This window comes from Tripterygium wilfordii, chromosome 17 (genome assembly GCF_013401445.1).
Source record: "Tripterygium wilfordii isolate XIE 37 chromosome 17, ASM1340144v1, whole genome shotgun sequence".
Taxonomy (NCBI): Eukaryota; Viridiplantae; Streptophyta; class Magnoliopsida; order Celastrales; family Celastraceae; genus Tripterygium; species Tripterygium wilfordii.
Window position 1 is genome coordinate 906,477 of NC_052248.1, and position 12,373 is coordinate 918,849.

The following is a 12,373-nucleotide window of genomic DNA, read 5'->3' on the forward strand; positions in this document are numbered from 1 at the left end:
GGACAAAACCCACATGAACCCTAAGTCAACAAAGACAAGGTCCACAGGCCATACAGCCGATCCCAACAAACTCATAACTTAAGCTATCTTTTCAATAATGCTCACATACTATACAGAGTCCAACAAATCCACGGCCAAGTTTTGATCTTTCTTAAAACTAAATCTGAATGACGGGGTTGGCCAAACAAAGATTTGCAGACCATATCTGCTAGAAATCAAAATCAACAATCTTCAGTAACAGGTCAAAGAACCGGTGCATCCCGTTGAAAGGCTCACGACCTCGATCAGTCTCTTCCGACAAAGCATTTATGGGGCCAATTACACTCATTTCGACAAGTCCTTCTCTGCACATTGATATGATGGCGTTTTAATGCTCCAACTGGTTGAGGGTCAAACTAATTTGGTATCCGATGATCGATCATGTCTTGCAAGACTCTTAATCAAACATAATGCATGCACTCATCTCCTTCATTAGGACAAGCTAGCATTATTCACTAGAATATTTAGACATTTCGACCGCTTGAAGATAACCTAGTTGGTTATTTCTTTGGATTTAGGACATACGATACTCGAGATCGGGAGTTCGAACCAATCAGTTATGATATTTCTTTGTGGAATCATGGTTCAATGGTTTCGGTCCAGTTTTACATATCTTCAGCGTAGTGTGGGTTGCTCAGACGATCGGAGGTTTATGCACACTCAACTGTCCAAAAGACATGTCGAGTAGTTCCTCAATTAAAAAAAAATAATTAGTTCAACATTTTGTTATAATTAGTTCAAAGGCAATGCTTAAGATTGTGGTTCATTTCCAATATGTCAGCTAATTATCCGATTAGTATATAACTAACTACTATATATAGTTTGCAGGATTAAAGGGGACTGCAGCCACACAAACACCAAATTCTTTTAAATTTCTTTAAAAATTAAAATACTATAATGTTAAATCTGATGAATCCAATGATATATTATTTTATCTAAGACAAAAATCAATTGTATCAAGAAAAAGACTTAAAAAATCTATACTGTTAGGTTTGAAACAAAAAAAAAAGATGTCATGGCTTGTTTTTGATGTATTTAATTTTTGTTTCTGACAAAAAGATACATCGTTAGATTTGTCATGTTGAACAGTGAACACTATCAATATATGAAATTTTAAGAATTCTTTTTTTAAAAAAATTTGGTATGACCCAAATTGAGCCACATCTGCTGGTGGGTGCAGTGATGCAGCCCTCTTTGAGCCATAGTTTGCATTACATTTATGTAGGTTATTATGGAACATTTTTAAAAAGTAGATAGATCACCAGCAGCTCTTCATTAAATTAAACATTGTAACCGAATACATAAAACAATGATACACAAAGTAGACACATAATCATACTCAAGAGACAAATAAAACAAAACTGAAGCAATTGCCGGTCATATACGACTAGAATTTAACAAAGCAGACACATTAGGGAACATGAATTGGATGATCCATCAAGGGTTATGAGAAAGAGTATCATCGGAACAACCTCCTCCTAGTCCACCAACTCCGCCAAGCCCACTTCCACCACCTAGTCCACCCAATCCACCAACTCCGCCCAATCCTCCAACTCCGGCAACGCCACCAACACCACCAAATACAAGAAAATTCTTCTGGTCATCCAAACCAGCTTTACCAGGCGCAGTCCTGGCAGTTGCATCAAGAATTGTAAGAGCAAGTAGTAAAACCATAAAATACCACCTCGCCATTCTCTCTCTCTCTTCTGCTTCCTTAATATTTCACTGCCACTCGTACACTACTCTTCTGCTGCTGCTCAGTGTCATGAATTTGATCAAAACTTTATAGACAGGTTGTCCTAGTCTCCTAGATGGGGCAGTTCGTTGTAATAAATTAAATGCCTTGCATGTGATTTCCATGGGTGCCCTTACATTGTATGTATTAATTGAGTCGTTTATAATATTACTCCCACATACATATGAATGAATTCATGGATGAAAAAGGATCAGGAAGACAGCTTGATCAACAGTACGTACAGAAGATGACGGGGTGGCAACAACACCATTTGGCATGTATGAATGAATGTTGTATGTTGATGGAGGTGATAAATTTTTTGTCAGACGAGTTGTTGAGGTGCAATTAAAGTTACTCTAACTAGCCCTACATTAAAAAAAAAAGAAAAATCATTCTTCACCAATCACTTTATTTCCCAAGTCCTAACCGCACATTCCTCTACCGAAAAAATCATCGTGATTGAAGGAAAATTCACAAGTAATTATAATCATAAGTTTATCATTGAAATCAACTAAAGTAGTACTAGTAATACAAATAGAAAATTCTTCTAACCAAATTCGTAACAATCAAAAGTCTTAATTCTTAAATAGTTGAGCAAGAGAATGCACCATTCCGTTACCAATCCGAAGAACATAACCAAAAATAACAGACCTCAAAGAAAATATTGCGAGTTTCCTTATTGTATAAATAAAACGACGGAACGCTGCTAACTGATAATTGTTGGAATTAACGGTAGCAATAATCCTTATTCATTCTTAAAAAGGTTGTGACATTGATAACCAGCTCATAAGCATCAAAACACAAGACTAGAAACTATAAAATGTTGATATCCCAGTTCACACGCCTAGTCGGCTATGCAAAGACAATAAATATCAGATCCTGGGCCTGTTGGCCCACAATGTCCACCTAAGAATTTGAGTGCGATGCAGCGCAGATGGCAATCTGGATAGTTTATACACGGCCCCTGGACCACTAGCCGAAACTTTTGTTTCTCAACGTCCTCGTCTGCAGCTGCTGGCTGCTGGCTGCTGGCTGCTGCATATATATCCAATGATGAAAATTTAGTGGCCCGTAAAGGTGCTTAGAACTTTAGACTGTTTAGATTGATGGGGAAATTTTGTAAAAATGACCTTCTCAAAAAGTCAATCGAGAGAAATGACCCATTTTTGTATAAACCGCAAAAATAACTTACCTTGTATTTTTTTTGACCCAAATACCCCTAATGTTAAAATATCTTTTCTTCCACTCACAATACCAGAACACACAAAACCCTCCTAATGGCTATTTCTCATCATCTTATCTGCACTTGATCGGCTATTTCTCATCATCTTATTTATTCTATAGAGCTCGAAAAAGCCAGATCCAGATCGGGTTCGGGTTCTGAGTTATTTGTGATCTTCGTTATCGCAAGTCTGAAGAGAGGTTCGTTGGTGAACATTTCATATCACTTTTGACAGGTGAGTACATCTATATTCCGAGTAATTTTGTTCCATATGTTTCTCAAGTGCATATGAAGTTCTGAACGAACTCATTATCTACTCATAGCATCTGTGTAGTCAAGCATATTGAGTTTGTAGTCGAACAAATATATATGTAGTCGAGCATTTGTGTTTTTATGGTCGAGCATTTTTGTTTTCATGGTCGAGCAAAGTTGTATTATGGTCGAGCATTTGTGTTTTTATGGTCGAGCAAAGTTATTATGGTCGAGCATTTGTGTTTTTTGGTCGAGCAACTGGCCAGAGAAATTCATGTGCCCCACATCCAGAAACATGCCAAAGCATGTTCTCCTAAACATCTCCAGTTGATCCTCACTAAGCTTCCTTTTGATTTTGTTTATGGATTCAGATATATTTGAAAAAACACTAACCTTACCTGGGAAATGATTTTTCATTACAATCATGTAATCCATTTCTTTGAAAATTTGTCTATCTGAAAAAGAAATACAATAACCAAATTAATATTGACTTCAATCATAATACTCGACCAAAAAAACACATTTGCTCGACCACAAAAATAAAAATACTCGACCACAGTTTCATAAAAATGCTCGACCACATAAAATTAACAACATCAAATGCTCGACTACAACAACAATGCTCGACTACAACAATTATGCTATGCTCGACTAATGCTCGACCTACACAACAACTATGCTCGACTACAACAATTATGCAATGCTCGACTACAAAGTTAAGAATACTGGAACACACATAATGCCCGACCCCAAATAAAACTACTCGACTAATGCTCGACCTACACAACAATTATGCTCGACTACAGAACATACATGCTCGACTACAAAGTTAAGAATACTGGAACACACATAATGCCCGACCTAAATAAAACTGCTCGACTAATGCTCGACCCACACAATAATTATGCTCGACTACAGAACATACATGCTCGACTACAAAATTAGGAATACTGGAACACACATAATGTCCGACCACCTGCACGCAAGCACCACCAAAAACCCAAGACTTCACCCACAATGTCACCCAATTAAACAGAGTTTCACCAAAAACCCAAGCCGGCCACAGGTATGTACCAAAATGCAAAATTTTTCGTGTAATACCAAATTAAAATCGAGTATATGTTAGGCAGAAAACTAAGCCAATAAGATACTAACCTCAGAGGGGGAAAACCCCTTATCTGTTGTCGAAAACTGATGATCGAAAGTTGTACGGTAATCGTCGAGCAGCCCGTCGAGCAAAAGGAGTTTGAAAGAAGTGGGTTTTCGTGGGAAGGGGAAAAGCCAAATGGTGGGTTATGTTTTCTAAGGACAATTTGGTCTTTACAATATAAAACTAGGTCATTTTTGTGGTTTATAAAAAAAAGGGTCATTTCTCTGGTTTGACTTTTTGAGAAGGTCATTTTTATAAAATTCCCATTGATGGGCCGCTCCTAACACTCAAAATAGTGGCTGCGAATCTCATCGTATACAAATTTAGATTGATGGGCCGCACCTAACAGCAAAAGTAGTGACTGCGAATCTCATCGTACAAAAAAATTTGGGTTTATTCAATGCACATTAAAAATATTGGCTGCAAGTCCCATCGTATAGAAGAAAATGATGGGTTTATCCATTCCACATCAAAAAATAGTGACGGCAAATCCCATTGTAAAAAAAAAGATGGGTTTACCTAGTGCATCCACAACAAAAATAATGATTGCGAGTCCCATCGTAAGAAAAAAAAAAAGTGTTATACGAGCCTGAGATTGAACCAACATACATAGCAATGAAAAGAAGCGAAACAAGAAGGCAGGTGGAAACTCCACGCGTAGTCATTCTAATAACTCAATCTGCACTCTTCTTTTTTTTTGTCCTTGTTGATAGATGATACTCTCAGACATGCTACATGCTAGTCTCTTCATATAAAACTAGTATCAATGCTTGAAGAAAACTCTTACCAAACGGGTCTTAAGTATATGTATCTCATTTAATTATGGTTTTGGTATTTTTGGCAGGAACAAATAACCTTCTGATTTTGCAATCTAATTGTATCCACAACATTAAATTCTTACTTTAATTGGTGGGATTCATCTATTAACCTTCTAATTTTGCAATCGAATTGTATCCACGACATTATATTCCTACTTTAATTGCCAAATATGATTACTACTTTAATTGTGAAATATAATTACTACTTTAGTTGCGAAAGACAAGATTATGGGAGTAATATAATTTTTTATCATTAAAAAAGTTGACCAGGTTTAACTTAGCCGTCCCATTTGCAAATATTCTAATTTAGGTATAAAAAATTAAAGTTATTCAAATATTGCCGCAAAGCAGATTTTTCACCGTTCATTTTCATGATACCACATTGAGCAAGTGGATCATTCCGGGCAGCAAAGAAAAACAGAAGTGACTGTCACGTACGGAAATAGAAGTAGTAGACAGCCAATAGCATGACCGCACGATGGTCATACTACAGGTGGCGTATTGCAATGAGACTTTGAAATTAAAATATACTTTATCCATGTGAACGTAAGGATTCCAGTAGTTGTTTCTTATCAGTGCGGTTATGTTATTGGCAGATCACGAAGAAAAGGAAGGAGGAAATTGACGTCAGGTTTGCATGGACACGTCGCAGCAAACTAAGACCCCGCCGATGTAAATTGGCCGTGCCGTGCTCTAAACGTGGATCTGAATCCGAGTCATTCGGACAAGTTAATTGGCCATGCTCTAACCGTGGCCATTGTTAAGGGCAAATGCAATGGTTGATAGGTAATGGGGATAGTAAACTGTATTGGGAATGGTGTTTTGCTGATGTGGATAGGAATGGAAATGTATTGTCTCTTGTCATTGTACAATGGTGTTAAATAGATATTAGTGTGAGTTAGTTAATTTTGGTGGTAAATGTTTGAATAACATACAACAATATATATACTCTTCAAAATGATTTTCTATAAAATTACATTAATCATAAATAATTATTTTTATTAATAAAATTTTACAGCAAATAAATACAATATTTAAATGAAAACATAACGAACTTTAGTGTCAGGCCCCCCCCCTAAAATAGTAATGAATCAGAGATAAATCAATGAAAATACAATGAACTTTAGTGCTAGGCCCCCCACCCCCAAAATAGTAATGAATCAAAGATAAATCAATGAAAGGCCCATTGTAATTCCAGTCCGATACTATTTATACTTGTTAAATGAATTGGAATGTTTGAAATTTTTAATTTCATCTTGTCCATTTTGTGTATATATATATATATATATATATATATATATATATATATATATACACACATGTATATATACATGGGTTTGGGTCTTTTAAAAAAACTAAAGAGAGAGATAGAGAGATGGGTCTTTTAATCAAAATAGTATCTCATACAAAACATATCACATACAAAACAATATCTCATACAAAACAATATCGCAGGGGAGAGAGTAGGTTTGCAGTTGATGTTTGTGCGGGCCCACACCAGTCCAGCAATTTGAAGCCCCAATAAAAGTCTTTGTTCCCAAAATTGGTCCAGCAACTTTGATTGCCAAAAAACCCATCATTATATGGATTCAACCTCTCCATTTCCCATTAAAGATCCATTTAACCCATCCATTTTTGCCCTAAAGCCCACCATTGCATTTGCCCTTAACCTTGACTGGTCTAAACTGGGCAGTAGTGAGCCCGTTCGGTCAATGCTTGGCAAATGGCAGTTGGGCAGTTGGCAGGATGGGAGAGCTTTGACCTGTTGATCCAAGATTGAAGCTCTAAGGCCTAAGCATTTTAAGCCCAAACCAGTTTGGGCTTCTATCCGGTAGGCCCATAACTCACCATAAAGATTCTGGGCTTGCATTTATGATCCTAAGCATCTTAAGCCCAACTCTTGTGGGCTTAAACCTTAAGCATCTCTGATTCTCTAGGCCTAGACCTGGGTTAAACCAGGATCCGGTGGGTCCTTTCCCTAATGTTTGTGAGGCTGCAAGAGTTTTGAACTTTCTCCCCGAGAATTTGCATAACCAGAGGTTCCATAGTCGTGGTTCTTCTTCTTCACAGTTCATTTATATAAGAAGCACCAGTTACAGTTGTCACCATTTGGTGATCAGAACAAGATTTCTGTAAAGTTTGAACGTGCATTCATGGCTTCATCAGTTGTCCTCCACAATCTGTGCTTCGCTTCACTCTCTATACCGAAACGCTACTACCCCCAAACCCTAACCCTCACTCACTCTCAATTTCTTTCCTCCAAATCTTTCTTAAAGCTAAAGAGACGTACTTCGCTGTCTCATCAAATGGTGCGGCAATCTCGGTCCATTGCAACCGTCCTCGCGGCGCAATCGAATTTCTTGAAAGGTTGGCTCTGCCTGACTTCTTCATTTAGTTCGCATACTTTCTCTATTTGCATTGAATTCACTATGTTTTTCGTTTTCTATTTTTCGTTTTTAAATTGGTTAATTTGGAATTTAAGTTGTCAGCGGCAGTTAGATGAACTGATAGGCTTGAGAAGTTGTGTGGTATACTAGTTGGAGTGTATATAGTGTACAAATTTGTGACATAATGCTTGACGTTGGATCCTGAAGTCGAAAAAGTCATAAAATGGTGGCATTAGCCATTAGGAATTATGGCGTGAAGAAATGAGAAGGAAGTTCTCAGAGTGGAGTAGGGAAAAAAAGTTTCAGTATTACTGATCAGTGAGTAATATAAAACCATATGGCATATCAAGAGAATTTTGAGGTTATTCCTTGTCTGTCTCAGTTGAAAATGAATAATGAAAGATGATGTTTTTCTTTCTGCTGACAAATTATAGTCGATCGACTCGATACAAGTTTTTTTGCAACTGAAAAGAGGTGCTTTTTTTGCCTTGGTTGTAAAATATTTCTCATTTAATGGATACTTTGATCCCAAGAAAGGGTGAACCCATGGCCTGATGGTAAATATGTCTACTGACCTACGATCATGGTTTCGATTTCCGAAAAGGCGAAAATAGCTTTCCCGTTAAGCATTACTTGTGTACTTGATCTCGATAGATGATCCTAGACAATTCATAGTTGAATTTATGTTTGTGGAATTGTGGTTTCCTATCATAACCTTTACTGAGCAATATACATTTTCTTCAAGGAAGCTCTACTTTTGATAATGATATTTGATTTGTAGTAGCTAAAGCATGTTATAGATCCAAAATTGGGCTAGTTTACTGGTTTGGTGCGAATCTAGTGTTGACATTCATTTAATCATCAACTACCCCTGTTTATTTTGTAATTAGTTGTTCAAACAGCATGGGAGGTTGGGAAGAATGGGATTGAGGCAGGAACAAATCTGGTGCCTGTAAGTTCATATTGTCTCTCTTCCAGTGTTCCTCAACATTTATCAGTATTTTGATGTATGATCTTATTCAGCCATTTTTCTCAGTTGCAGCATAATAGACTTCTTTCTTGCTTTGGGTTTTAGGACTCTGTACCAAGACCAGTTGCAAGGATTTCTGTTACAGTTGTTGCATTGTCTCTTTCCCTATTTGTACTCAAGTCTTTCCTATCTACAGCTTTCTTTGTTCTGGTATGTTACCTATCTTTGAAGTTGTTACTTATTTAACTTTGGAGATAACAATTCAGATATCACAGAATCAGTTTATCTATAAAGTTTTAGCTAAGCATTGTCTCTTAATGACTTAAAATGCATTCTGTCTTGTGGACAGGCCACCATGGGACTTGTATATTTCACATTCATTGCCTTAAACAAAGATAAGGGGCCAAAAGGAGACGGGGGCCCAACTTCTACAGATGATGCTTTAGAAGAAGCAAAAAGAATAATGGACAAATACAAGTGACAACCATAAGAGGGAGTAAGTTTGTCAATTTTTTCAATTCCTGTATATTACTCCGATGTCATAAATGATGAAATATGCATTGAGATTAGGGAACTAGTTATATTTATCAGTGGAATACTTGAAACTTCCAATTCACAATATGCCTCTATATTGCTTAATGGGTATACAAGCCTTTCGCTACTCAGTAAGCCTCGATATTCTTTAGAATTACTTGTGTATAGTGACGAAGTACATCTAGAAGAAACTAGAATTTAGTTGAACCTTAACTCAGCTGACAATAAGTGAAGAAAGACGAAGATGGGAAGGGAAGTTTTTCTTCAATTTTCTGTTTAATATATTTTTGAACAGAATATGATATCTTGTCATCTCATAGAACCGATGCACACGTAACCCAACCCACATTAACTTACACCACCCAATTCTTGCTCAACATGGATGAGGAAGAAGAAGAGAGTGCCTTCAACTATCATAGTGAGAAGATTGCCTTTTGCCTTTGGTTTAATCAGTTAGCAACACTTTGAATTGTTAAGAACCTTTGCATCGATGAAGATTGTTACTCTTTTTAAAACTGATCTCAAAATTTTATAAATGTAAGGGAATTGTTAGAGCTACGAAGCTTTTCACCATTTTGAGCATGGATCATATTCTTGTGGTCTATTGGCGACTTCTTTGTCCTGTTTTCTGGTCTAGTATGGCAATTTCTTAGTTTCAACCTTTCAGGTGCTTTAAATAACAGATTTTCTATTCAATGATATATAGCCTAATCGTTTCAATATATTTTGGACTTCATTCTAAGTGTTCGTTACACAAAGATGAGTGAAAATTTCTACACTAAGGTACACAATGATTGCAATCATTTCTCATCTCATTTTCTTGATCAACAGGCTTGAACAAGTTGATCAATATCTCGGTATCTCCATATTTGGAAGTTCAATGGACCTTGTTTACTTATTTGTTTTGGATGCAGGGCTAAACTCTAAACTCTAAATCATAAAGACTTTCCACATAAACAACCAAAACACGTCTTGAATGACCTCACTTGTCGTATCGTCGAAAGAAACTTGTGTGGAGGATGTGATCACATGATATAAACAAGATCATTTTCAACTAATAGTTCTATGTTCGATCTGTATGCCTTTGGACTCCACTGAATTGGCTTTTCAACTGTCACCTTAAGCAAAAACTTATTGGCCAAAGATGAATGGAAATTAGGAGACCCAATAATTGTAGGGGACAGTTTCTTAATGACTTTTTAGATGGTACTAATCTTTTGTGGATTTATTATTACAAACCTGGTGCGCCTGTTCCACTGAAGTTTAAACTCAAATGATATCTTCTTTTTCCTCCACCAGGTACAGAATCCATGAAGAAAGATGATAATGTTGTGGGCGCAGGATGAAGATGTCAATTAGTATGTCTCCACCATGCTGAGCAAAGTCCCATGCAAAAGGGGAAGTCCAGCTGGTATTTTACCTTCTTTTTTTTTACATGTCAATACTCAGATAATTACAGTAGAGTGCTTGTTTTGAGTTTTGACCATTGCTGCTGCTAGGCTTATGTGAAAAGTGTTGAAGTTGTCCACAAAGCATAAGTACAGATTTATGGACTTTGTCAAGTAGAGTCAATGTGGATTCTGTGTTTCATAGTCCCTTCAAGTGTAACATTTAATTGAGCTTTTAACTGCGGCGTGCCTTGCATTTCCACGGTTTGCCTGTGTTTGATGAGCAGCAGAGGTTCAAAAAAAAACAACAATCATGTTATTAGTGAATGGTTTAGGCGACTAATGATTCTTCAGACTGGCGTGAGTTTGAACAGCGACATGCTAACAAACATACTTTATATTAGCTTTATGTGTATAACTGTATATACATCTTTCAAATTGCATATCATTTTATCACTCTCATGCCTGTAATGGCCTATGTATAACTTTCTGAAAGGTCCTACAGACTGCTTTTATATATCCTTGAGTTTTCCCTCTAACGAACAATTGTAGGTCCCAAATTCACAACCTATGATCTACGCACCACAAATTTTTATTACTATATATGGTGGCACCACTTCGACGAAGGAATACTGTAATTTTTTTTTTGTTATGTGTGTACGGTGAGACTAGCAGCCACTACTCTTTGAATGTGTATTAGATAAACTCATCGTATCTGTGTACTAGTCCACAAACTACATGTCATTCTTTGGGTGTGCACTGAACTGACCCACAAACTACACATGTCTAGCAAATTTATGAAAAATTCATGTGAACTCGTGTCTCCGGAGAGGATTGAATTATGGCGGAAGAGTATGAGTATCATATATCTCACCACCAGGTCAACATCATCATTGACAGGGGAGTACTATAGTTGACACAACATACTTAACCAATAATACAAAGTTTGCTTTTTTGTTATGTGCGTATCATGCCCATTAATTGAATGCATTATTAGGAAAAGAAGAGAATATTTGGGTCAATACCAGACCCACTTGAGACTTGAGAGCAACCCCTGCAGCTTACCAACACATGAATTGTTTACTTTTGAAAGCTCTACTTTATCCATCAAAACATGTTACTTCCATGGTCCTCTCTGCGTCTCAGCTGTGGACAGAGATTCGCCTTTTTCCCAATTTTTATTTCCTTCATCGACCAACTTTACTTTTGCTTTCTGGCCCACTAAATTTTGCACAAACTGCTTGTCATTACCATTTATGTCTATGCACACTCACCATCTCGTACCTTCAATCACCAAGTCAAACTCATTGGTCAATCTATTGACACGTGTAGGATTTCAGAGACAGGAACACCGAAGATCCCGTGCTGCCTCTACACTTCCTCACCTTGAAAAGACTACTCTTGCTGGCTTCCTACTAGTGCAAAACAGTCGGCTCTCTTTTTTTGCCCTTTTTAAAATTGTTGAAAATTCCAGTTTTCCCCTTTTCAAAATGTTAAAAAAATCCTGGGTTATCGTCACAGTTATCCGTTTTTAAAATTTTAAAAATTCAAGTGTTTTTTGTCACATCTATTCTTAATATTCATGATTCACGTAAAAATATAGACTTTATACGTCTCACATAATAATATGAGATCATGAATATCGTATTTGAAATAACTGGGACAAAAAATAATCGGATTCATAAGATTTCTATTATCCTTCTAATAAAGATTGCATAAAAAATCTGATTCCAAAGGTGCGCGTGCAGGGAACAATATTAAATATCAAAAGCAACTCAATTATTTATTCTGTTATTCACATAAAAAATTGGTCCCTATTGAGGTTGTTGCAACTGCGTCCTAAATCCCTCACGGTCCGATCAATTTGAAACCATCATC

General features: G+C 36.7%; 2 protein-coding genes across 2 annotated transcripts; one reads left to right on the top strand and one right to left on the bottom strand.

The window, feature by feature from the left end:
* Positions 1-1,401: 1,401 nt before the first annotated feature.
* On the bottom strand, positions 1,402-1,812 carry LOC119981702 (uncharacterized protein Os08g0359500-like). Its single transcript, XM_038824793.1, has one exon. The coding sequence runs from the start codon at positions 1,729-1,731 to the stop codon at positions 1,477-1,479; it is 255 nt and encodes an 84-aa protein (XP_038680721.1). The 5' UTR covers positions 1,732-1,812; the 3' UTR covers positions 1,402-1,476.
* A 5,381-nt stretch (positions 1,813-7,193) lies between these two features.
* On the top strand, positions 7,194-10,757 carry LOC119982198. The gene is made up of 5 exons (XM_038825445.1): positions 7,194-7,583; positions 8,494-8,555; positions 8,679-8,783; positions 8,923-9,069; positions 10,407-10,757. The coding sequence occupies exons 1-4, from the start codon at positions 7,370-7,372 to the stop codon at positions 9,052-9,054; spliced, it is 513 nt and encodes a 170-aa protein (XP_038681373.1). The 5' UTR covers positions 7,194-7,369; the 3' UTR covers positions 9,055-9,069; positions 10,407-10,757.
* The last annotated feature ends 1,616 nt before the right edge of the window (positions 10,758-12,373 follow it).